At 42.1% G+C, this 27,525-nt stretch overlaps 2 protein-coding genes across 2 annotated transcripts in view; both read right to left on the reverse strand.

The window, feature by feature from the left end:
* The window catches only part of TTC17 (tetratricopeptide repeat domain 17), a 58,596-nt gene extending 48,423 nt beyond the window's left edge, over positions 1–10,173 (reverse strand). Inside the window, exon 1 of the mRNA XM_048058320.2 lies at positions 9,943–10,173. Within this exon, the coding sequence (XP_047914277.2) occupies positions 9,943–10,158 (216 nt within the window). The 5' untranslated portion in view covers positions 10,159–10,173. The remainder of the gene's footprint in view (positions 1–9,942) is intronic.
* Positions 10,174–11,011: 838 nt separating this feature from the next.
* API5 (apoptosis inhibitor 5) lies at positions 11,012–26,834 on the reverse strand. Its single transcript, XM_048058323.2, has 14 exons — positions 26,656–26,834; positions 23,076–23,237; positions 22,423–22,516; positions 21,371–21,436; positions 20,888–21,039; positions 19,369–19,575; positions 18,721–18,825; positions 17,988–18,077; positions 17,213–17,394; positions 16,902–16,995; positions 15,439–15,495; positions 14,419–14,495; positions 13,889–14,025; positions 11,012–13,139 (listed from the first exon to the last, which is right to left on the reverse strand). The coding sequence occupies exons 1-14, from the start codon at positions 26,722–26,724 to the stop codon at positions 13,060–13,062; spliced, it is 1,572 nt and encodes a 523-aa protein (XP_047914280.1). The 5' UTR covers positions 26,725–26,834; the 3' UTR covers positions 11,012–13,059.
* Between the last annotated feature and the right edge of the window lie 691 nt (positions 26,835–27,525).

The raw sequence follows: 27,525 nt of genomic DNA on the forward strand, positions 1-27,525 counted from the left end.
AGACACTCGATTCCTCTACTTAGTAGTCACCTAGCAGGCTGATCTCACTGTGGAAATGCCTCCAACTTCAAGAAAATATCTAAAACAAAAAAAATAGGAGGGAGACTGGCTCCACCAGGAAGCTTTGCATAAAACATCACCTTATTTTTCTTTTCATGATGTCTCGTCTTCGCACAGTTGAACTAAATCTTCGTGGCATCCACTAGAGAAAATATTTCTTTAGACAGAAAACAGCAGTGGTACTGGAACAGTTTGAAGAAAGAGCACATCGCATCCATATAGGTGTAGATTCTACAATTGCGTATGATCTCACAGTGCACAGGGCATGCATCCACTAACTTACAGCCATAGCTTCCTTCTTGACAGTACAAGTATTTGCAAATAACTGTACTGAAAGCCTCCTGTTGCGAAATAAAAGGTGTAGGTGACCCCTGTCTTACTGAGCTTCACCAGACTTGCTGATGGCACAGCCCCAGAATGGCTGGAATGAACACAAGTTTGTATTTCTTCAAAGCACTGTTAAAGATGTGTGTGGCACAGAGTTTGCATTTAACGCCAATTTTTATACATTTAACTAATAGGGAAAGCAAAACAAAAAACTTTACTCTGGAAACTAATCTAGAACTGACTACAACCACTAGAACTTTATTAGAGAGCAGGTATTATATCAGAAGCAGTCATGTATTTCAACACTGCAGCAGGTACAATCCAATACCCGTGTGCTAGGCTGCTTCTTTTTATCTTAGGATTGAACCTTTTACTGTGCCAAGACTTGGTTTCACTTAGAGTGTCACACTTCCCCTTGTCAAACAGAAAGTTGCAGATACGTCCACCCACCAGCCAAGAGTTAAAATTCATAATATCTCATGCTTGCTGCCTTGTTTTAGACAAGAGCTGAGGTTGTTACCATAAATTCAAACAGCACTGGAAATGGTAGCTTCACTTTCTTGCAATATGGGACCATGGCCTGCCAACACTACAGATCCTTTACCCTTTCAAAGTCTACATCTGATGTGCCTTATCATCTCAACAGGGCACTCAGAAGAGGAAAAAAAATAATAAAAAAAATAAAAAACAGATATTTAGATTTAGCTAATCTTTTACAAAATTTAAGGAACTCCCCAGAATGCTCTTTCAGGTGGAAACAAAATGGAAGTCAACCTGCAGAACACATACAACAGCCTCACGGTTAGAAGGGACTCTTGCACCAGAACAGATGCTTGATCCAATTATTTACTTTTAACTCAAAGTGCTTGGCTGATGGCAAAGCACCATGTTCATTTACTCCTTCTCTAAAGTGCTGAAACTGTGCCATCCAAGATGAACTGCTTGAAATGCAAGAAACTGACTTTGATTCAAGCATAGTAAACAGGAAAAAAATGGTGCTGAAAAGCCTGCCTTGAAACTCTAATGGCTCCTACAGCTACACTGCAGAAAGTCTGCCAGGAAACCACTTTTAAATTTTGTTCTCCGTTCAACTTTGCCCAAAGGTGAAAGTTTCTTTATAAAGCACAGTTCAAGTTTATTCATCTTCACGAAGTACAGCAAGAACCTGATTCAGCAAGACGCTGAATTTATGCAACAAAAAAAAGACAAGAGCTGAATCAAACCCTGAAGTCCTAGAGGGTCTCCTGTGTTACCTGCAGGTATCAAAGCCTCTGAATACTTAGACCTTTGCCAAATCTTCCAGTGTATTTTTTCCCTCACAGTTCAATTACATACACCAGGAATTATTATTATTATTATTATTAAAAAAAGAGGGCAAATGAATACCTCAATCAACTATTTTTAGGTTACACTTTTCCTTCTTCCTTTTTTTTTTAAAGTAACGTGGAAATCTCACTACTAATTGAGGTACAGGACTACCAGTTTCAGAACAGCTGTTAGTGCCTGTGCATGTCCTAAAAGCTATGACATGCAGAAGGCAGATTATGACAGGAAGATGCTGGAAGATGCACTACATTAATGTATGGTATGCAACAAAATGGGCTCCTTGTACTTGTTTTATAGACTGTAAATACTCAATTTTTGCCACTTCACTTAGAAATTAAGGCGATTCCCACTAGACTAGAATCCTTTGCAGTCTCAAGTAGGAGAGAAGGATCTAAAAACTGCTGCTTGCCTTTCGGTATATTCTTGCCATCTCAAGGTACTCTACGCTAATGTGATACTAACATGGCATTTCTGAAAAAGCTGCAGAAATTTCTGTATAGGCTTCAGTGTAAGACAAGCTACTGAAGTGGAAAATAAACTCTCGGGCTTATCCAAATGATGAGCAGAGAGCGTCAGCAGATACTTGTTCCAACGGATGTCACAAAGGTTCACCTAGAAAAATGATGCTGAATTGAGTTTCTATATTAAATATTCAGCTACTTGAAAGCTTACAGCTGCAGGTTCTGTTAAAAAGCAGCATTAACCATTTTGATATTGTTAAAAAGAGCTGAGCTGCAGGGAAAAGAAATTTTAAATGCCTGCAGCACTTCAAACATAAAACCTGACAAAGTTTCTGTATTATCCAATAGCCCAACTGAGATCACTTGAACAGAGCACAGTGGCTATGAGTATCGTAGACAACAGATCTAAACACAAAGGAAAACAACACTTGATTCGTAACACCAATTGTATGCAGCGTATTGGTGGCCACATTTACTGGTACAAAACAAATTTCCAATGTGTATATTCTAGCTGAGGTTTATTTTCGACAGTAGCCAAATATGTATCAGCTGTACACTCAGCCAAATCAAAACAAGAGATGGAGATCACCAGTACAAATCTGCAATAAACAAGAATTTGTTTTCAGAAAGGCAGACTGCTTCCTGCTGCCCAGTCGCTGCCAAATCCTAAAAACACTGTGTTCTATTATTCAAACTACAGAAAAAGATAAATACTCTCACAAGATACCTAAAAATGTTAGTATTGAGTAGTAATTTCTTCAGCAAATAGTGACAACCCACACACAACCCATTAGGTATTTCTGGTTAATGAACAACTTTATCCTATGCTATATTTTTAGGGCAGGCACTTTATAGCATGGCTTTCATTTCTCAACTGGCTTGTTAAAAACAGGTAGGGATTCAGCTTTACATGCAAAAAAAAAAAAAAAGTAAATTCAGCTACATGAAAAGCCAGTGGATCGTACAGTCTTGCTGACATTGCTCTTCTGGCTTTCCCTGGGCCTTTCTGCACACATGTGCTTGGGCAGCTTCCAGGCCGCCCTTTTGCTATGAAGCTCCTGCTATGGGGGAAAGCTTGTCAGGCATCAGGCAGAGCCTCCACCACACAACAATCGGGTTCGAACAGTTGATTGGCATCACCTTGTCAGTCCGCCTTACTCTTAAAGCTGACACAAAACAGGGTAAGAGGCCAGGATGCCAAATCATGAGGATACCAGGAGAAAGGAGACCAAGGAACCAGACGCAGCTTAGGGGACAAAAGCCACATGGAAACACTAAAATCGGACAGGGACGGGGCCTGCGCTGGCAAACAAGAAGAACTGATCGTGCTTGCAGGCTGAACCCCCTCAGTGCCTACTGCTACGTTCGGCCGCCTCCAGCCACGCCTGTGTCAGAGCTCTGCTGTCAGCAGCCAAGCTCTGGCCTAAGGGTTGGCGTTGGCCGACGCGTGAGGCGCGGGGCCGCTACAGGCCCTACCCCAGCGGCCTGCCCAGCCTGCGCCTCCACTGCAGACCTCTCGCAGCCCAGCTGACAGCAGTTACACCTACTTATCCTCCACCACTGCCCCACAGAATAAAAGATCCACATTTCTGACTGCACTGCACGTGCAGGCTAACACGAGGACTACTTTTATTGAGTTCTGATCAGCCACGACCTTCGCGGTGACACAAAAACCCGTGCTTCGCTCCTCAGCGGGCACGCAGCGCTGGCAAAGCGCAGTTCTAGGTCAGGAGCACCTGATCTGGGACAACGAAGTAAACTTCTCAGACATCCAGCACACGGGTCCCAGCTTTCCACAGATTCTCACGAGAAGGCAAAAAAATAAAGTGAAGGAGTTACTTTTATTTATTTTTATTTTTTTCCCCACTAAAGAAAGGCGAAAATCCTACAGTGCTTTGGTGTTTAAGCGAGAAGTTTTAAAACAAAGCAAGCGTCCCTTTTCAACAACGATAAGCTGACCTACACTTCAATAACATCACGCTTCAGGTCGTCATCCTGAGGTTGGATGACAACTCCCGAACTTGGGCAGATTCACACCGATCTCCAGCCGAGGTCTCTCTGTACATGCTCATCCAGAGGCACGCATGCTGGAGACTGCTTTGAGGAAGGCGCTCTGTTACACACACCAGCAATAAAGAGCAATTTGTTTTGTTTAGCACACAGCAGACTTAGCAGAATTAGAAATTCAGTCAAGAAAAAGGTCAGATGGCCAAGAAAACCAACCTTTAGAGAAGTAGCAAAGCAAACATCCACCTGTCATTTTCAAGATGAGACTGAGCAACTGCTTAACATATCACAGAAGATGCTCTGCAAACAGAAAATAGGTTTTTGTTTGCCTGCACTAGATTTTCAGTTTTCCTTGGCTTTGGGTGGCTGCTTTTTCTCTAGTCTGAGTGTATACATAGACTGTTGTTTTCATCTCCACCTGCTGGTGTACCGTGCAGTCAGGCGGCAGTCAGACTGACGGCAGTAGTGCACTCACTAACTTTAAAGCCATCTGTGAATCATTGTGCCTTGCCGCCACTTGGGACACACTCACATTCAAATCCATCACCAAATGAAGACCTATTAGGTAATGCTTCTCTTCTTGTACTAAGCAGGAATCCAACACGATGTCTCTCTCCATGAAATTCGGATGTTGCTTACTGAGGGGCTAGTCTTCTCAGCGCAGTACAGGCTAAAAGCCTTGCTCCTTCACACTGTTCTTCTGGTCATCTCTTAACAAACTTCAGCACAAAACAACTTTCTGCCAGCTCAGATTCCTTGCCTGAGGCTCTCTGCTCCTGGCAACGCTTCCTCAGCCCTGCTTTGAACCATCTGTCTGGGAGCTCTTTGCTACTTTCGTTTAGTTACTCTGGACTGACTTTTTCAGTGTTTATAGCAGTCCACATAAAGGCAGTTTTTGGAGTCCAGCACAACGTGCTTGGCTGTAATTGTCTCCACCAAGCCCAAACGTGACCTCTGTGAAGACCCTACCTCAGCTGTGGTATGTCAGGTCTCTGGTGCATGACAGCAGCTAGTGTCCACCAGCAAAGCCAAGAATGAGTATGAAAGCTGTTGGCTGCACCTTATTTAGTCTGTCCTCCCTATGCCGAGTTTCTCTGGTCTCTTGAAGTACACTAGTGCTTCTGTAGGGTAGCCAGTTTCCCTACAATCATAAAAGCACAGTCTAAAATTGGTTATATATTAGTCTGAACTTTATACTGGGAGTTGTGAAACAAAAAGGTTTATAAACATGCACTACGCAGATATAATTTCATCAAAGAGATACGATGACTTGGTCCCTGACTTCGCAGGAACACACAGCTGAAGGAGGACTCACACCAAAAAAAGAACAGGAACCGACTCAGAGAAAGATGTATGTGACCTGAAAACAGCTACTAGAGCAACAGATACAACTCGATAACTTTTCTCGTGATGGTGTACTGAGACAACGAAACGTTACATGCAGTGCTGGGAATTAACTTGCTTCATCATTCAGAAATACTCGCCAGAAACTGGAACAGCAGGGCCTACTTAGCAAGCATTCCCATTTACTAGACGAGATCTTGGTGATACACTGCAAGTTGTTAGGTTTGCCTTAGTTTTGCCACTTGTCAGGCTGCTCTACCACCAGGAACTCCATATGAAATCTCAGTCAGCAAGCTGTCTTATGCCACAGACAAGTCAATCTCACTCCAATGTAGTCTCATACTAGAGGCTTACACTCTTACTGCACTACAAGGAGAACATGACCAGTGGAGATCTTAGGGCCATAACATAAAAACCCTTCCCTCAAACAGATCCAGGCTGTTGGATTTTGTATAGAGGTCAGGATCTGTAACTTCTGCTTTCAGCTCCTCATCCACAGTGCACTTTGGTAACAAGGAAAACAAAATTCACTGCAGCAAACTACGAGCTGCAGGGAAGTCACTTGTCACTGGTACTTATCTGAACATCTACAGCTAGTGAATCATTTAACAGGGCAAATGGCTGCCTTTTACTATCACTTGAGCTTTCTGCCCATATCTTTACCAATTACATGGGCTTCCTTCAGATAAACCTACGTAGTCCAAGTTAAGATTAAGCCCTTCCTGCTCCAAAAAGGTGACAATTTTAAAATGCATTTCAGAGTTTGAGAAAGCTAATACTTCTAAAATTAAGCAATACAAAAGCTACCACAACTCTTAGTCACCAGACAGCGCTAGCCACTTCCAGTGGGAGGCTGCTGTGCTGGAAGGGTTGCGATCAGCAGTGCAAAGTCCAGCAGTGGCTGGTCACGAGCAGCATTCGCAGGGATCAATAGCGGGGCCAACACTGTTTAGTGTCTTCATGAACACTGTGGAAAAAAGACCTCAGCAAGCCTAGTGTCCTCTGCAAATGCGGGGCGGGGGTGGCAGGGCAGAGGGCAGGGCTGCTGTAAGAGGGACAGCTGCAGAAACCATCGGGCCATTCAGCAAAGGCAAGCACAAAGCCAGCGCCTTTGGAAGTCTCCTGCTCCAGGAAACGCTGGGGCTGGCCAAACACAAAACAAGCTTTGCAGAAAAGGACATCTGGGTTCTGGTATGGGAAAAAAATAATGATGATTTGTCAGCAGCATTCACTTCTGCAGCAATGAAGGTCAACTGCACACTGGGCTGCAGTGGCAAGACTGGAACCAGCAGGGTGAGGAAAACAAAAGCACTTGGAAGAATAAATCAGCTTCAGCTTTCAGTCCCTGGCATGAGACAGACACCGACGTACCTGAGCACGGCCAGCAAAGCCTGTTCAAGGCAGCCAGGGGCCTGGAGCACATAGCACACAGAGGGGCTGAGAGAACCGGGCTGACTCAGCCTTGAGGAGGACAGGGGGGCATTGCTGCTGTTTTCAGCTTCCTCATGGGAGAGTACAGAGAAGACACAGCCAGACTCCTCTGAGGTGCCACAGTGAGAGGCATCAGACACCGGCTGCTACAAGTGAAATTCTAATTAGAAAAGATGAAAAATAATTTCACTCTGAAAACAGTCAGCCACTGGACCAGGTGTCCAACGGCCCAACAAAGCTAAAGCTGTTGGATCTCCATCCTCAGACGCTAAATTCAGGTGGGCAGGGCCCTCAGCGACCTGCCCGAGCTGGCCCTGCTTTGAGCTGCAGGGCAGGCAGTATTACTCTACGATCCTCTTCAGGTTACTGTGCTCAAACCAGCAGCAGCTGAAGCTTGTTCCAAACGTGAGCCTTCACTTACACAGCTGTCTTCTGGAAGATAAGGTTCTCCAAAACTCAAACATGGGCTGCCACAGAAACAGCAAGAATGAATCGTTACTTTGAAGTTCTAAGGAGAAGTCTAGAGTACTACAGAGAAACCTGGTGTGACAATATCTTTTGACAAAACAGCAGCAGATTAATTAGAAGGACTAAAAGAAAGGTAAGGTGACAGGTAGCACACCACATACATTGAGAAGCTGAAACTCCAGACACTGCAGAGAAACACAAAAAGCTGCACAGCCCAATGGCTTGCAAGATGAATGTAAAGGAAAGCGGAAAGCCCCACTGAAAACACACAAAATTAAAAAAAATAATAATAAATCAGTCATTCTTTCTGGCTAAACAGTACTGGTAAAAAGACAACTTCTCATAATAAATATCAATTTAATGAAGAGTAACACCCTGAAAAACTAAAACAAAAGGATGCTCTGAGGGGAAATTTTAGGCTTATGCTTTGTTAATAAGTATTTAGGTCTTGGTATTAAGAGAACAGCCCTAATATTTTGGAATTCAATGGTACTATCAATGAATTGATAATAAATCAATTACAAATCATCCTATTACCAATGCACAGAAGACAATTCCTCCTTGCTGGACAACTGAAGTACTCTGCTATGATTCAACAGTTAGCAGCAAAAAATAATAATTATATTTTGGCATTTAAAACAACATTCAAGTTCATTCTAGAAAATACCCAGGCTTCTCATTCCCCAAAATACAAATAAGTGGGACAAAGTGAAATTCAGAGGTGCTCTGCAGGGCTGGCAATGGCAACACCCACAAATTTGTTTCTTCTTCTCAAACACCAGAAGGAAAACAGTAAGGGATGCTGAAACACACCTTACTCCAAAAAAAACTCACTGGACAATTGGCAGCACTTCGTGAAGAAGCGCTGTCCCCCAGCTACTGAAGATGAATGCAGCTCCTCACGTTCCAAGTACCACCGTATGTAGAATCTGAGTTTCCTTGCTGGTACTGGGTGGACTCATTTTGACCGTGCACGCCAAAAAAACAGAAGTTACCTTGTTCTGCAGACGTTATTCCATCACATCAGCTCTAGCATTTGAGTACTTGACATGAGGAACACGGGAACGTTCTGGCTGCTCCCCCGCGGCTCTGGGGCCAGCAGAGCTCCACACCCACCCCCAGGCCGCTTTCCCCCAGCTCGCCTCCCGCTGCAGGGAGGCCCGGGGCAGGCTGGGGCTCCACTGAGCGGTGGGTGGCACGGGCAGGGGCTCTCCTTAGAGGGCGCAGCTAATTGTGATTGACCAGCTTCCTGCACAGCAATCGTACAGTGGAAGCTTCTACACGTCCCATCAGTTAACTGACAGCATAAAAAGCCACTTCCTAAAATCAGTGCTGCATTTAGCTAATTAGATTTTTCAAGTCATGTTAGCTAATTAGATTTTTCCAAGTCACAGCTGCTTTTCATGCAATAATCAAAATCAACACTTCACCCAAATTTGATAATATACAATTAATATACACATGCAGATGCTTCCACACCATCATCATACACTCTCATCACTTCTCCACTATGTAAAGTGGAAAAGGGAGGAAAAATAACACTGGAAATGTTGTCATTCATTAATTTGTGATTAACTAGGGTGAGAGAGTGCTTAGACCTGTGTAGACAACTTAAGACCCATAAGACGGCGCCTCAGATTGATGAAGACAGCAGGAGGTTCTTTTACGGGAAGCCGGTTCCACCTGTCTCAGCACTGTAAATGCTTTCTGATAAGAGACCCCACCAAAAGTGCCTCAAAAGGAAAGTGATGTTTACAGACACTCATCACTCCCTACTGCTCTATTTTTGATAAAAATTACTGGGGGAAGACCACGCAGCTTCCTGTAGAGGCTGCTTCTTCCACTCCAGCTACAAACAGACGTGGTAGCAATGTTTATGCCCATATCAGATCTGTCATGATAACACATTTCTGGTGCTGTTCCCCTTGCAACAGAGAGGGATCGAAGCCAGGTAGAGAGGACCCAAACACAAATACGCGTTGACTCTTTCAGCCGCTTAGTGCATGTGAAGTACAGCCCGGTACCAAAACCGGACGCTTTTGACTGCAGCCACAAAATTACTGCCGAACGAGGCAAGCGCACAGTCCTGCACCACGCTGACATAAGATCCTTTCTCCTTCTTCCAGAAGAAATGGGAAGCAGCTGGGTGGGCGTGGTGGGGATGGGAAAAATCGCAAACTCATTCATAAGCCAGCCCATGCCGCTCCCATCGCAGCCTGCTTCCAGGACTAGCGGGGGTCTCTGGGGGTGGACACCGGCCGTGAGGAGAAGGGCAGCGCAGCGAGTGCCTACAGCAGGAGAACCCCTGCCTTCACCGGCAGGGCACGGCCGAGGGTCCAGGCCCTGCTGGCTTTGGGAGCACGGCAGGACCCAGGAGGCGGCCTGGGCGCCTAAAGACTGCGGAGAAGCCGCAGGTAAGCACCTGCCCGGACCCAACCCCCCAGCCGCCCCTCGCCGCTCCCGGCCCCGCCGCTCGCCCCCCGCCGCGGGGAGGCCGTGCCGGAGGGGCTCCCCTCACCTGCTGCTGGATCTTCCCGTCCTCGGTGACCACCCAGTGCGTGGTGGCGGCGGCGGGCCGCGGCCCCGAGGCCAGCAGCGAGCAGAGGCCGAGCGCCCAGCCGGAGAAGACCCACGCCCGCCCCAGCCCACCCCGCCCGGACGCCGCAGCCGCCGCCATCTTCCCCAATCCCGGCCTGCCCGCGCCACCCGGAACCGGATCCGCCCGCGCCGCCATTTTGGGAGGGGGGAGCGGGGCGGGGCGGGGCGGGGCGCGCCTCCCGCCGAGGCCCTCCCGGCTCCCCTCAGGCGGGGCCGAGGAAGCCCGAGCTGCTTCTGTCCTACCCCGGGCGACTGCGTCCACATCACCACGAGAAGTACCCGCCCTGCAGCAGCCGCACCTTGTCCCAGCCCCAACTAGGATCTTCCTAATTCGCTTTTGCTTATTCTGCTTTACTGTTAAGTTCGCAATTGAGCTGCTAATGGTTCTGTTTCTTAAAGAGACCAGACTTCCCAGAGCCTGTTAAACAGTAGAACTCATCTGTAACAGAAACCCACTGCATATAGTTGAGATGAAACTCTACATGTGCAGTCACAGTGATTAGCTAATGCAAGGGCTTGTGTTTCGTTAAGGATACCGAATAGGTTCCCACAAATACAAGTTACTTACTGCTGCCGAAGTTTTCACCATAGCACATTGCTCATTTCACCGAATAAAAGAGGTTGTTACTCCAAGCCACTATTGCTCTATCATAAGATACTAATAAATTTTATTGCACTGTCAACATCTAGGAGATAGAATAAGACAATGTCTCCTTTTCACATGATACATTCCCAAATAAAATATAATAAGTCTATTAGACATGCAACTTCTGAATATTTAAATTACTGTCCATAATTTTGCGTTTAAGTTGAATTATTCAGAAATTGAAACAGCTAACACAGTGTTGGTAAGTATTTCTTGGTGGTAAACAGCTCAATACATCTATAGCAATCTAAGGAGTAAGTCACTAAAACAAAAGGTACCACAGTACCCTTTTAGTAAGCCACCACAACATGTTGTAGAGTAACTGTGAAACAATGAGCCAAACAAAATTACAAAATGAATTTATTCCAAAAGCGTAAGGGAACATTTACAATTCAACAAGATGGTAAACAGGTGTCTCCACAAGAACTCACTGCATTAAAATTAAATATGAAACTAGGGAAGAAATTTCTAACTACTTCTGAGACTACAAGAACTTTGCACATCACCTCTGAAAAACAGGAATCCTGTAAAGGAAACTCACTCAAAACTCAGTGAAAGAACAAGCTGCTAGTACCTGGTTATTAGTCTAAACACAAGCTACGCTTAGGCTTTGCGATAACATTCTTAAATCCCCTCAAAACACAAATTATAGCAACAAGTGCAAAATGTCTTTTTTTTTTTCTTCTTCTTCTTCAGTGGAAGCCTATTACCTATCCATTGCCTGTTTTCAGAGGGACACTTTGATCTCTTGAATTTGTACTTGAAAACTCTCTGCCAAGTTTGTTGGTTTTAGTGACAAATCTGAGTTCAGCAGCTGGCATGTAATCAGAAACAAAGTAAGCTCATATGTCCTGGAATGTCCAAAGTTTGCTGCCTACTGCTCCAGAGTTGAGCCAAAACAGACTTCAAATTTAGTCAACAACTTCTCTAACTTCGACATAGTTTTGGTATTCTGTCCTTTTGACTGCAGTGATAAATGTCAATGTTAATGAAGACACCTGAATCAGATTTACAAGCAAATACAAATGGAACTAGGTGGCAAAACATCACTTTCAGGCATTTGTGTGTGGATATCAAATGGCTGCAGGAAAAAAAAGGAGAATCAGAAAATTCTTCATCCTTCCAAAGCCTAAGCTATTTTACATCAACACGCCCTGGAACACTTTTTAAAAATTGTCTTCCTCTGCCCCAACTTCTTTTTACTACCAGCTAACCCCTTTACAATGTTGAGTGACCTGAGAAGTAAAAATTTTAAGTGGTGAGAATAAAAAAAAAGCATTGTGCTCTTACATTGTATTTTCTGGGTGTATACCAGTAAATAAGAATCCCAAGTTGCTATGAAAAAAAATAGCATGGAATTGTTAATTTTTCCACTTAAATTTAACTACATGCTGGAATTTTTCAATGTTACCCAAAATACAATTTTATTTATATATTTTTAAATGCAACTGTATTGGTAAAAAGACAAAACAAAACTGAAAAACAATCCTTGAGTGCCAACTAACCCAGAAATCGGCAAAACACAGAAAAGAGCCAGGTACTGCTACAGTCCAGCTCCAGTCTATGAAGCTTAATCACTGCATCAATCTCTATCCATTCCTGAAATAATTCTACTCATTTATTATTTTTTTTCCTGTTCATTTACTGCAATTTCATGGCATAAGTATATGCACATATTCATATTCAACATTAAAAGTTCCTTTGCAAAACACCACTTTTGCATTACAATGCACGGAGAAGAGTAAGATGTGCAAAACAAAAAAAACACCACATTCTCCACATCTCTAAGGAAAAGGACTGCTTCATGCTACAAGCAAAATAGATTTCCAATCATGCTGCAAACTTCAGAAAACCAGCATGTCTCTCAGTCAAGTCCATTATAATAAGTAAATAAAATCAAATTTAACAATAGTACTCTTCTCCACATATTGCAAAATATGGTTACAGATGAGGAAAGGATTACTTCAGCTGCTAAGCTTATCTGACATGTATCTCTGTAATCATGCCTTTCCTGTCCATTACTTAATACATGAACTCAATTACGTAGTTTGTTATGCAGTAGCTGATTTTTAGGTTAATATACAAACAATTAAGATGTAGCTTTTGATAAGACATCTATGCTCTTTTCCAATTTTGAATAAATCCTGAAGACACTTCAAAAATAAGAACCCAAAACTGCTGACTGTAAGCATCCAAAAATACAGCTGTAGTTTCACTATGGACAAGTTGTAGTCCGTTAGAAAAGTAGATCATACATACAAAGGTATAAAGAACATTTAAGTCAGTCCTAGTGGAAGGCAGTCCTTGAAGGAAACAATATTCCAAGCAATCTTTTGCTGAGTAGTACTTTTACGTTAGCCCATTGGGGCTGGGGAAGATACAACGGTCTACTCAGTAGATTCTTCCTCGACTACGATTGCCACGTCCTCCCCAGCCTCTTCCTCGTCCACCCCGGAAACCACCTCTTTGCTCTGAAACAGAAATTAAAACTTTGTTCATGCATGCTGATCAAAATTAAACAGTAGTAACTGCAGGCTGACTTAAGTCTCTGAGGTTAATCTTGCTTATTACAAGATCTCAGAGTTGCACCCTGATGGGCAACAGACCCTACTAAACGTAAAACAATGTCAACAGAGCTAGCCTCTCTAAGCTAAACGCAGTCTTCCTGTATACTAGGATACAGGGCTGTCCTATTATTTCAGAAGCACTTTTGAACAAATCCGTCTTCACAGAATTGAAAATTGAGCTGTAAATAACTTCAGTAGCTCATCCTTCTGTCCAATAACACCACATTGATCTTCACATTTGCCTGACTCACTCCTAGTGATTTTATAAAAATGATGGCAAACCACAACTTCGTCAGTCTGTCGTTTCCTATCCTTAAGTTACATCAGCGTACTTAAGTTTCTTCGTTGGGCTGGTATCTCAGTATATACAAATTGAGGATCTTAAGCATAGCTGGATACCACACGAACTATTTGTATACTGTGGAAAATTTTTGTTTCTCTTTGTCAAAAACAAATTTGATCAGAGTGAAAAAAGCACAAAACATTTTGTTAAAGTTTCTTGGGATTTGTTTGAAAGTATTATCAAACTCTCTCATTCCCCGTCCATGATTTTTCTTCACGTACAGCCTTAAAATACAGGTCATATTAATCTACAAATAGAACCATGGGAACAACACTGACTAGAAAAAGTTTTTCCAAGCTGCTTAACTTACCGTAAGAAAAACTACCCAGGTTGCTACTGTATTTTCCACTGGGAGGATTATATATCTGCCTGGCATCCCTTTTTGGTCCTGCCGAAGCTTTCTTTGGAGGTGAACTTGAGGTTGTATCTTCACTTGTTCTTTTTTGACTGATGGAAGAAAACAAAAACAGATCATTTCACCCCTGTGGCAACAAGTACAGCAACAGTAGCTGTTCAGCCTCAAAGACCAACAGTTGTAAACGAGCGACAGCTAATGAAGATGCCCTGAATAATACTTCAGAAGAGGAAGTAAGCTAATCTCCAGTTGATTCAGTCTATTGCATCCCTAAAGCAAGAGTAAGATATCATACCACAGCCTTAATTCCTTTCAGGATGGGTGTTATTTTTGGTTGTGAAACTTTTAGCTCATGCACCGTATACGTTATCCATACACAGCTTGAGATATTTATCTTGCGAACAGCAAAAGTTAACACACCTTTTTTCATTTTATCTATATATTTATATATATAAATATTGTATTTTTCATGAAAAACCTCTTACCTTGCATCTGCCTTCTGTACTGGTTTCCAGGACAGTGTGACTGTACTTTTGTAAGAAGGAGGAATGTGGAAGAGATCCTGTGGAGACAAAATTGGACAGTTTATTTTACAGTTAAACCCATGTCAACTGTACTCCAAAATTTTAGGTATCTGTAGAGGCTCCAGAATAGCACTTATCTTCCAACAATTTTAAAACCAAAACCTTTTAACTCCTATGGCACAGTAAGAAGGCGACAGTAGCTAACTGTCTTACCTTGCTGTCTTAGTTCCATATACTTTAGTAGGAAATTCAAATGAAATTTATGTTACCAGAATAGTAATTGCAATTACTTATACTGCAACTACACACTGTCTTTCTCTACCTCTGCATGTAAAACATCTTTTAATGAACTACGATGGCTATACATCTGATATCCCAGCTAACGTAGTTAAAAATAAAAAAGGCTTCTTGAAAGCATAGGCAATATTTAGTTTATGGTCCCGTATTGAAGATAGGAGATGAGAAATGAAGCAATACAGGCCACCTAGGGAAATCAGTGGAGTTCTTAAAGGGTGGCTAGAAGAAATCAGAAAGTTTCAGGGGCTATGCACAGAAATGGCTTTCTACAGCCCATCTCTCCTAAACTCTTTGGAGAAAAGAGCTCTGTATAGGAGGCTTGCTTTGCCTCCTCCTTCCATCTACTTGTACCTCTTTGAACTTGCGTCTCCCTACCATGGCAGAAAAGGGAAATAAAAGGGAAAGACAACTCAGCCAGAATCCAGAGACCCCTAAAGCAAGGTTTTCTGCTCCGGCTCCTAACTGCTGATGCTAAGGGCCTTGACACCCTCTACCAACAGCAGCAAAGGCTCAGAAGTTTGCTTAAACAGCATGTCCATTTCTGCTTCAGGTACAGTGAAGCAGACAGCATCCTGAGCTGAATAACAAAGACTAATTTATTAATACAAGTTGATTCAAATCTATTCCTTTTTTCTCTGTAGGTTTCTCTACTGTGTGAATTTACTCCATCATGTTAATACTTACCTTGATTAAAACATTGATGTTATTGGTTATTTTCAAAGCAACCACTTTGATCTTGTTCTGTAAAAAAAAAAAAAAATAAATCAAAAATACAAGAACACCACTACTGAATACCTTCTATTCTATTACTTTAAATTATATCAACTGCATTTCATGAAGTTATAACATTAAACTGACTGCTATTCAGTGAACTACCGTAGCAATAGTGAAAGGTGTGCACACTTCCAAGAATACGTGACAACTGTTTTTTAGGCTTCCAGCAGTTCTATACTAGCTAGTGGCTTGTAACGTTCCAGTGTATTTCCCACTCTCAATTTTTCTCAACAGATAAAACTTCCTCCTTCAAAGCAAAACACAGAGCACAGTTAAGTGAAATACATATGGTTGTGCAGAGCGGCTTAACAAAATTACCAAAAACTAACAGATCTTTTTAGCTTGCAGAACTCAGCATCAGTTATGACACAGCTGCACATGAAGTTTTCCTCACTCCCTCCTCCAGAAGTGGCACACTGACAATGACATCACCAGTGATGGGGCCACAACACACACTGATCTGACATCCACTCAGGTCTATAGAACAATGGACAAACAAGAGTGCAATTTAAACACAGTTCAATACTAGCAGTTCAAACACATTTTTCTGTAGGCAAACTCACTTTTTGGTATTTTCAACACACAAGGCACTGTCCAGCAACACAACAGTGTCAATACCCACAGGCACTAACACTTAACTGTGTTACTTCCAGCTCAACACTTGCTCAGAAATCTACAACTAACACTGCAACTTTCCTGCTTAGAAATTTAAAAGACTGCTGCATGAAATCAGGAATAACAAGTGCATACTTCTGCTATCAGGCTGCAGTTACATCATTATGAACCACTTTAAAAAATAGCAGGAGTAATGCTCAGGAAAGCTCTGACTGTTCAGTGTAAGGAATAATCCAACCAGATACTCAATCATTATCTCAACCGCAGCCTTAATAGAGCTTCAGTATTATTCAAAGCCTTCCTGATGATCTGGAACCTAACCAATCTGCAGAACTCACCCCAAGTTGAAGGGGATGAGGTGTCAAGTTTTTAATCACAGTCCCCAATACCTAGCAACGTTTTCAGCTTCTCTGAATGATAACCCGTAATCTCTTACTTCAGATCTGACAGCATCCAGAAACACAAAGTTCAGGAGTTTGGTATTAATGTTAACTGAATTTTAGTAATTAACTATAAGCGTACATGCAGAAAAATAAAAAACACATCTTTGAAGTAAGACTAGTGCACAAGCTGAGTTCTTATCAGTCATCCAAAATATCGACAACTTAAGTATGTTTAAATGGAAAATGGTAATGATGTTAAAGTATTATTCCCTTAATCTGTTTGCATGCTTACAACAGATGTTAGCCTGTTAATTTGCACCAACGGTTACTTCTGTAGGCTCAATCAGAAAATCAGAATTCTTATACAATACTTACCTCCTCTGTTTTCAAGGCCTCTCCTGTTTTTCCTTGGAGTGCTAGACGAAGCTGTCGAATATACACCTGCAACCCTCGAGCAAAATACTGTAGCCTAAAAAGTTTAAGAACAAGATGTTATTTTCATATATTCATATTAAAAAAAAAAGCATAACCAAAGAAAGTTGTAATCTTTTTATCTTCCCTTGAAGAAAAATGGTGAGAGGAAGTCTTCTACCAATCTGATTTGTGCTTCTGTAGCATCTAGACACTAATAATTCATAAATTCATACTTCCTAACAGAACTCAAACACCCACCCCTAGACAATTACCTGATTTTAAAGTCTTTCAATTTCTCTGCATTCAACTTGGCTGTGAGGAAGTCTGGAAGTTTACGACCTAACTGATGGAAGCTATACAGCAGACACTCCACATAACTGAACTGCAACTTGGGCTCTTCATTGCTAGCATTTTCCCCGTTCTCTGCTTCCTCTGGAGGAAGTGGCATATACTCCTAATGAACAGAAAGAAGAAACAAATAGATGAGGCACCCTTACATGGACTGGCGGTTCTCCTGCAGTGTACATACTGGTGGCTTTATTCCTGCCGACAATTCAAGAAGTATTCCCAGTATTCCCCATCCTTGTACTAACAGGATCAGGTGCTGCACAAAATCCTGGTGCAGGTGGTTTGCCTACACTCACGCCACTTCACACCCCCTGACTAGGAGGAAATATGGTAGTGCTACTACCACAGAAAGCAACAAAGGACTGCACCAGTACTTCTGAAAGAGTGCTGCCTTTGCTTATGATGAGCAGCACAGATACAGTGTTTGATGCAATCCAGCATGAGTCTCATCGGTTTAGAATTTAAGAAGTAACAAAACCACAAGTATACTGAACGAAAACCATTATGCAGCTAACAGCATACCTTCCTCTATATCTAGAAGGGCTCTGAATTGCAAATTATGTTTTTCCTCGAATCATGGACAACGCTATTTGTGATACAGCCACATTCAAAAAAGGATAAATAGATTAACGGATAAAAATAACTTGTTTTGCTGTTCATTTTAGTCTTTTACCTAAGTAAAAATTGAATTAGTCTTACCAGTAATTTATCAAACAACTTCTTCAAGTTTGATTCAAGCTTTTCCATATCTCCACAAAATGAACTCATTTCCGCAAGAAGCTTCAAAACCTAGACATAAGGATAGCTGTTTTTTTTAACGTGTTAAAAGATATGTATGGAGGCTTAACTTCCAAACTAAAAAGAGATTATTATATCATTACGGCTGGCATAGAAGAGGTCAGCTATTAAAAAACCCTAATCCTCAGGAAAGAATACAAGGAAGAACATGCCTAGTCTGTTCTCCACGTCTCCAGACATAATTAAACCCCAGAAACATGGGTGTCGCTGTCTAATCCCAACAAGCACCATTAATCAACAAGCGAACAAAAACCTTGACAACTCATGCCTGCAGCATAGCTCACCTTCGCAGTGAGACTCACAAAGATCGAACTGCAGCTGCAGCAATGATTAATGTAACCAAAATTGCAGACATTAAACCACTCCCTTAGGAGACTAAATTAGCACAAGCCATGCAACAATCATTTCAGTAAATGCTACATGCTTAAAAAAAACTGACGGTAATATAAAGATGATTACACTGCTCTACTTATTCTAGCCGTGTCTTAAACGCCTGGGACAAACGACGCATGCTTTAAAAGGCAATGCTCAGTCAGGCCTCAATACAGCAAACATCTTTTTCTAGCGTAGCTGGTTCTCCTCCAGTACAGATGCATATTTGTTAGGATTGAAAAGGACTGTAACCTTCGCTTACCTCTAACTGGATATCAACACCCTCCACTGGAGTAGTCAAAGAACCGAGGTTCGGAAGCACGTGCTCACAGAAGTAAGTAACAAATTTTGTGGAATGAACGTTCTTCTGCAAAAAACACCATGCTTTATTCAGGCTGCTCTGAGTTTGAGTGAGTTAAATGTTTTTCCCCCATCACTCTCCCAGCCTCGTAAATGCCCACCACACAGCTATACCTTAAGGCTTTATTAAACTTCTCTTTAACTCTGAAATGCAGAGACCCTGCCAGGTAGCTTAAGCTCAGAAGCAGTCTGCAACAGGGGCTGAAAAGATTGCCTAAAACCTGAAAATAGACCTTTACATGCTGCAATTGCCTGGCACTGGACTTGTATTAATCAAACATACATACATGAACCTAGTGTGAGAATCTTGTCATAATTAACTATGACGTCTTAAATTTGAAAGAAGATGTTGAAGACGAGAATACACAAAAGCTCTTTGTATTCACAGGCGTAAAGGGTGCTTTCTAACAATCTAATACATTAAAAGGTAAAGGTGGAGAAGTACTGGTACACTGTCACTCTAACATAAACATTCAGAACACTGAAGAGAGAGGAGCTACAGCTATTAACTTCCCACAATATTCCTCACACAAAACAAATAAATACATACTGAGAAGAGCGGCACTGCCTGCCGAGTACACTGTAGAAGTCTGTCCACGCAGTCTGGGTCAGAGGGATTGAATGTTTGCTCCAGGTCAGCTTGTTCGGCTACCAGCTCCACTAGTTGCTGCCTCCCACTTACTGTCTGTAAGCTTTTCAATCCAGACAGTATTTTCATGAACAGAACAAATTCCTCGCCTGTCACATCTTCCAGCACCTTAGCAAAACACCAGAAAACATAATTCCATTGTGGTAATTTGCAAACCTCCAAGTCAAACCTACTTGATTTGAAAAGATAAAGTGTGCGGTTATGTAATATTTAAATTATCTCCTAGTTATTTAAAAACAAAAGGTTAAAGGAACTCAGGAAAACATTCACTATGACTGTACACATCTCCAAATTAAATAACTGCCATCACATCGTGCATAGATAACATTTTTCTTCAACAGTAACCTTAGGACAAATTTTCTTATCTAACAAAATTGTATGTTTCAAGCAGAATAAATCTTAAATGAGTATCTACTTGACTGACTGTCTTAATACTTTCTGCATTTTTTCAGCTTAGGGAATGCACTGGAATCTCATGAAATCCAAAAAGGACAAATGCCAAGTCCCGCACGTGGGATGAACCAACTTCCCTGCACCTGCACCTGCAGGGAACGGGCTGTCTGTGGAACTGCCCGGCTGCAAAGGCCCTGAGCATCCTGGGGACTGGAGGCTGATGAACACTGTCCTGGACCGTGACAAAGCCATAGCCAATAGATTGAGGGAATCAAGCAGATTGAGGATTCTCCTTCACTAGGCTCTCATTAGACCAAACCGAGAACACTACACCTAGTCGTGGGTCTTCTGCCATGAGGAAGTTGTTGATAAGCTTTGGAATTTCAGCCATGAAGATATCAGTGTCTGGAGCACACGACCTATAAGGAGAACTTAAGGGAACTGGGCTTTTTCAGCCTACAGGGAAAAAGTTGTGATGGGGAGATGAGGTACCTGACAGCAATATTCCAATACTTCAAAGAACATGACCAAGACTACAAACCAGGCTCTTTACTGAGGTGCACGGGGAGAGAAAAAGACAACGGTACAAAACTGAAATGGGAGACTCTAACTGGATAAAAAAAATTTCACTTCAGGGACAATTGAACATTAGTACTAATTGCCCAAGAAGGTTGGAAAATCTCCATCCTTAGAGGTGTTCAACACCCAGCTGGACAAAGCACTGAGAAATCTGATCTGAATTCAACTAAGCAGGATTCACAGAAATGACTCATCTTTCCAGTGTGCATGATTCTATGATTCTAATAAAAGTGGCTTTTACAAAATGAGAAAAGCCTAGTATTATTTTATTGTCCCCACAAAAAACATTTCAAACTTTGAACTGTAGCAGAACAGGAAAACTAGACAATTGTAATTTATACAATGCTCAACCCTATGTGTGATTTTAAACAAACAGACCTCCAAAATATCACCAGTGATAAAAGATTGTTTAATAATACTTAAGTTTATAGTAAAATAAGACACTCACCTTCTTTGATTCGGATAATATGAACTCTTCGACCTCCTTTGTCAACACCTCCTCAGGCAGGGTTTTCAGTTTTGTAGAGAGGAACTTGATAGCCCTCTCTCTCACAATATCCTCCCCCTGAAGAATTTGACTGAATAAGCCTCCCAACGTCCCTGAACAGAGAACAAATCAGGTAACACAAATTATTTTAAAAGTTAGGAGCTGAGCCTTCAACACATTAGAAAGCAATTTCCTACTGTAAGACTCCATGAAACATTTTAAGATAATTTTCACGTCTTTTGACCTAAGAAACTGCAGTCTTTTATTGGTCTGCATAATTCAGATCCACAACTGTTGAGAATTTCAGTATCATTTGCAAAACAAACCAATGAGTACGTCTCTAACTTTTGCATTGTACTAAGATACAAATTTGGGTCCTGCTCTCCTCCCATGAGACTGGGAAGTATTAATAAAAGACATTTAAAGAAAAAGTGTGTCCTTTACCTTTAGCATCCATCTTAAAGATACTGAGCAATGCATTGTTGACCAAATTGAATTCTGCAGAATCATCTGAAGAGAGAAAAAAACCTCGCATACATATCCTTGAAAGGCAAACAAACATAGAAAAACAGAAAGATTTCTGGTATCATACAAGAAGAATTCTATCTTCAGCATTATTAACAACATAACTTGTGCTCAAACTACTATTAGACTGAGGAAGTAGAAACCCACGATTACGAAAGCTGGAAGCCAAAGAAAAACCTATCTGTCATTTCATCTTCCCCCTCTTGCCCCCATAGCTTCAATATTACAAACTTGATAGGACTGAAAACCTAAAGCAAAGTTTTAATTCCATTTGTTTGGTCATTGTAAGGAACAGTTGAATAAACAAGCTCACTTTTACTAGATTAAAGTAAATCAGTTAACTTCTTTTTAATCTACAGAATTCCTAGATGGAAGAAACAATTCTCCTTGAACTAAATGGAGAAATGTACATGTTCCTAAAAACTATGTTTCTTCTGAGGAGCAAATCTGTAGAGACGTAAGCATGCATTTTTAATATAATTTGGAACATGTAATATTTAGCACTCCAAAAGCATACTGAAATATAAAAAATACATACTGTATATGAAATTCTGAACTAAGTATTTTGTACAAAAAATGTACTGCATCAAAGAAAATGCCTTTTTTTTTTTTTTAAGGTTCCTGAATTAGAAATCCAATAGCTCTCAGTTGGAAGGCAGTTTCCTGTAGACTACAACTGCGTATTTTTTTTTGTCTACAAACGCTTTTAGACAACTTGAATGAAAATAAAAGTCTGAGATATAAAAAAAAGATTTTCAATTTAGATTCGATTAATTAGCGAAACTAGTAGCATAACTGGACAGCAAACATAAAAGAGGAGAGAAAGAACAGAAGCAGGACATGAAATCCACTGGGACAGGCAGCTTTGTAACAAACTAATGAATCAACAAAAAATGTTTTACAGAACAAAACTGCATACATTTCTAGGCGTGCACAAGTAGATCAGCCAAGACACTACCGATGTCTCCTACCTGACTGTAGAAGCTGGGTCAGTATGTCTGCTACCCGGGGAAGATTATCTCCGGTGGCAAACTGAGGCAATTCCTTAATTGCCTGGCGCCGGATCTGTTGAAATTGTCAGTAGCATGAAAAGAAAAATGAAAAAATGATTACAAAAAAATCAGGCAATTCAACTTCCATATGAAGCTTGACAAAAACAAACAAACAAACCACCACCAACAAAAACAGAGAAAGACCACATTTTTTTAACAACCCTATGGCTTTCAGGTGCAAACGAAATTTTCTTGTCTCTAGCAAGATTTATTAGAATCCGTTACCATGAAGTGCTTTGAAAGGAAAAATGTAAGATATTCAAAGAAACCATATCTCAGCTTTTTTTTTCCCTGCAGAGATAGTCCATTGATCAATGATGGGGGTGCAAAGTCAAATGAAAACGGATTTATCTTCCCATACCATCACACAGTAGATTTTTCTATTGCAGGAATACACTAACAGTCTTGTATCTTTCAGTCTTCCAAAGACCAACCTTCCTCTCCCTCTCCAAAGAGGCAGGTTAAGGAAAAACAAAACAAAACTAAAAAGCAAACAACAACAACAAAAAAAGGAATAGCAAAATATAAATCAACATATCAACTCTCTACAAGGTTCTAGTCCTTATTCTTACAGAAACATCTTCATCCTCACAGAGGTCCAACTGGGCATTGATAGCTGAGTCAGCTAATTCAGGAAAATGCTTGAAGAACTTAGGAATGAACTGGGCTGCAAGTCTCTTTTCCTTGGCACCTCCTTTCACACCATCCAAGATCGCCTGGTAAGCATCCTTATGCTAAAAGAGGAAAAACAGAACACACAAATAGAAAAATCTTGGGGTAATCTCAAGACAAAGAAAGGATTTTTTTCTCTCCCGTCTACTGCGTCTATTTAAGTGAACTATATTATACAAGCTTTATACAAAGAAACATATTTCTCTCAGAGCAATTTCTCTCATTAATCTAGTAAAATTCGCCTCGACTGACTGTACCGTTATTCGGTTTCTCTATCTGTTCAAGTGCTTACTGTTCAAACTGTTAGGGCTAACAGCTCTTGCACACCACTTGTGATTAGATTAGTGTAGACTAAAGGAATTACATGATCACCTTCTTCACTGAGCTTAGGCATTTTTTCAAGGAGTTTTTGCCTTCTGTCTGCTCTTTTATTGTTTCTTAAGCAAAGGCTACCTCTCCCAGCAAGCGTACTGGAACAAATCATGAGTGATTTTTAACACATACTGCTCTAAAGCATCTTTGGCATGTTTGAGCAGTTGACTTGAATTGAGGTAAGGGAGTTCTTAACACATCTGTTAACAGAAACTGGATGCAATAAATAAGTAAACAACAAAAAATGAATCTCCAGTTGAATTGCAGAGATAAACACTTCAGCAAAAGAGTAGAAAAATCTCTAGCAGCTCCAACTAGAAATGCACAGGCATTTCTGATTTTGTGCGTGCAGGACTTGAGACTTCTGAATAAATTCAATATTTGTTGTGGTTACAGATGTGCTTCATAGAATCACAGAGTGGCTTGGATTAGAAGGAACCTTAAAGATCATCTAGTTCTACCCCCCTGCCATGGGTAGGGATACCTCCCACTAGAAATAAAAGTCAGTGTTGTTAGGATGCTGGCAGAAATCAGAACATTCTACCATTAATTTTCCTCATCGTTGTGAAAAAAATGTTTTAGACAATGTGTCCCAACTGGAACAGTAGCATCAACAACACAGGATGCTTTCCTTTATATGCACCAAATTTCCCAGAGCCACATGTATCGCACCCCCATTCCACATAAAAGTTCACTCACAGCAAGTGAAGACACTGATTTACAAAGCAGTATGCTGCACTAATTCCCTTTACAGTAAGCTGCATTGTAATGTTCAGTACCAGTGCTGCTGAAACACTCCCTACACCATTCTGGCACCTATCTGTGGAGCCAGTTCTGAACTGGATTGGGACACTGATCTGGAAGAAAAATAATTGAGGATAAAAATGGTTGGTTTTCAGCTCATCCACACCCGCATCCAGTTTGCTCTGTAGCTGTGCCTTCACGGCACGCTCAACAGCATGGGCAGGAATGCGCCAGCACAAACTAGCAATGAAATACATATTGTCATGGCTACTGGTTCTGAGGCTGCACATTAAGAATGACCTTTTGTGGAACAAATTACTTAAACCTAATACATACTTAAAAAGTGTCCAAACAGCAACTGAAATTGAGTAGCCTGGAGTACCCTGTGTTCCATTAATTCGTATTACTGCACACTCATTGTTCCTAAGACACAGTTCAGGCAGAAGTTTGTTTTACCTTATACTTAGCAGCAATGAATGGTCAAGAAGAAAAGTAGGCAAGTGCAGAAAATGAGTGATCCTTTATTTTTGCACATTTCCTCCCAATCTGTAACATATGAATGAGCTAAGCCCAGAGTCCAGACCCTTGTTTTTAGTAACTAAAAATTGACCTCTCATCCATTAATTACTCTAAATCAGCTCTTTGACTGATTTATACTCTATAACACCCCATGACAAGTTTAACAAGGTGTTATAAAGTATGCCTTCCTCATTATTCTAAACCACTTCCTGGTAGTTTTTTTTTTTTTTTTTTTGACGTCGCCTTCATTCTGCCATTGAGGTATACTCATCCTACCTTTGTTCTTTTCTCAACCAAAACACTTTTAGGAGCTGAGTATTTCTGGTGTTTTAAATTATTCCACTTAATGTCATAGTTCCGGTTGTCCCCTTGCCCTTCTCATGTTCAAAGCTTCCTTTTTGAGGCAACGTGACTATGATTTTTTACAGTGAGAAATCACATTCATAGGGATATTAAAAGATAATAAAATCGTAAGTGGGATAAAATCAACGAATAAGGAACAATTACTCATGGCTTCTCAAAATGCAAAAATTAGACATCAAATAAGATTAAGAAATGACAAGTTCAAAGAAGGTAATTTCTTCACAAAGGTTAATGAAATAACAGAACATTTTGGCATAGAACATTCATACGCCAGAAATATAACCAGATAAAAGAAGTGCCAGAGAAGTTTGCTGAAGAACAATCTAGCATGAACGCAAGGGGTCTCTCCCTGACTCTGGAAGCCCGTAAGCTGTAAAGAAATAAAAGCCAGGAGAGCACACCAGGAACCATCATTCTAAACTTGCCCTGCTCTTACCCTGAGAGGTTCGGAGACACCTGGCATTGATCCCTGCCACGAGCAGCATTCTCAGCTCTCCTGGAGCTCATCTATCTCATACTCCTATTCCTATCTTATGAGAGTTACCCATACTCATGAAAATGATGAGGGGCTACACATTTGTAAAAGAGCACGCTAACAGCACCTATTTTATTCTGCATCTCTCCCCACAGATCTCAGCATTTTAGTTCAATTTTTTGGTTGCCTCTAAGCTGCTGTTTTTGTTGGACTGCCTGCAATGTTGGGGGAAAGTCACACAAAGTGAGCAGACCCGAATTAAGACTAAACTAACTTTAAAAGCAACCAACCAGCAACAAAGCCCTATTATTTGTTTTCTTAAAGAACTGTCCACATAACCTTGTGTACTAGCATGTGGTTGACAATCCACTGCTAGATAAAAAAAAAAAAAACAAAACCTAAACTCCTTCCCTACCTATGTACATTATGACAAAAACATAATAATAAAAAACCACTTCTACTACTTTTTTGGATAATCATTAAATAGCATGAATGCCTCATGTAATTAAAAAAATAGTTTTAATTAAGGAAAATATTTTGGAACTACTAATATACTAAGGCATCCCCGTGTTTGGTGAATTCAATATCGGTGGCGCTGAGCCGCCGCTCTTGCTAGGATTTTACCAGTCTCCTTCGGTGGTGAGAACCATTCTTAAGTGAAAACAAGGCTGCGAGGAGCTACCACCCGGTAACACCTTCACCTTCCCCCCCCCCAGTTTAGTTCCTTCAGGAGCCCTTTAGCGGAATCACCGCCGCCCCAGCCCCGCACTGCCCCCGCTCCCCCGCAAGGCCGGACCCCGGCGGGCCGAGCTCGCCGCCCCGGCGAGCAGCACCCTGCGGCCACCCTGCGGCCACCCCGCCGCCACCTGCCCGTCCCCACCCCGCAGGGCCGCCCCCGCAAGCCGTGCCGAGGCCCTGCAGGCGGGCAGCCCCCGGCCCGGCCCGGCCCGCGGCGCCACTCGAGCCCCAGGCCCGGCGAGGCCCTGCAGGCCGCATCCCCGCCGCACCTGCCCCGCCGTCTCGGTGGCGTCGGCCAGGATGCCGTAGTTGCGGTAGAGCTCCTCGACGGTGGGCATGGCGCGGCGGGCACGGGGAAGGGGCACAGCCGCCGCTGACACCGAGGCCGCCGCTGACACCGAGGCCGCCGCCGCCGCTCCGCGCAGGCCGCCGCCGTCAGCACCAGCGAGGAGGGAGGCGCAGAGCGGCCGCGGTGGCGGGGGCCGCGCGGCGCCCCCTGCAGGACCGGCGTAATAAAATGAAATAAAATAAAATAAAACCGGCTGGGGGGAGCTCGGCTTGAACGAGGACGTTTTGTATAGTCATAAAATATACATGCGTATGTTCATAAAATCGGCGGTGCCCAACATATCACACCGACTCCAGAAAGGGGGCGTCAAGAGCGCTTAATTAGACCCCAAAGGGGCATAATTAAGAAACTGGTCTCAGGGAAAGAGCGACTGGCAAGGGTCTGGGAGTGACACAAAGGAGACTCGGTGTCCCACGTTGGGCCCGGGGTGCTGTGGCAGCAGGTTGCAGCACCCTGCGAAGGTGGTGGGTGTTGTGGGTGTGCAGCCTCGTGGGGCTCCAGCAAAGCTTCAGCCTGCTTGAGGAGGAAGGAAAGCAAACGACTGGGAGACTTGTGGCATGGGAAGCTTCTCTGAGAGAGAAATCCATTCTGGGTAGAAATCAGACCCATTTGTATCATGCAGACCTAGGAGGGTGTATGGCACCACCACTCTGGCATCCTGTAGGTGCTGTTAATTTTGGTCTTCCTGCTGAGAGAGCCAACAGATAATGATGTTTCTTGGTTTCCTTTATTTTTTGTAAAGAAAAAAAAAAAGATTTCTCACATCAGTTCCCACCTTTGCAGCCACTTC

This window comes from Anser cygnoides, chromosome 5 (genome assembly GCF_040182565.1).
Source record: "Anser cygnoides isolate HZ-2024a breed goose chromosome 5, Taihu_goose_T2T_genome, whole genome shotgun sequence".
In the NCBI taxonomy this organism is placed as follows: domain Eukaryota; kingdom Metazoa; phylum Chordata; class Aves; order Anseriformes; family Anatidae; genus Anser; species Anser cygnoides.

Excerpts from the sequence above, each read along its gene's own strand:
- API5 (XM_048058323.2), bottom strand. The coding sequence starts at position 26,724 with ATGCCCACCGTCGAGGAGCTCTACCGCAACTACGGCATCCTGGCCGAC. Across the intron at positions 23,238-26,655 it reads CCACCGAGACGGCGGGGCAG|CATAAGGATGCTTACCAGGC; the intron begins GTGCGGCGGGGA and ends TTCCTCTTTTAG. Across the intron at positions 15,496-16,901 it reads AGGCCTTGAAAACAGAGGAG|AACAAGATCAAAGTGGTTGC; the intron begins GTAAGTATTGTA and ends TTTTTTTTACAG.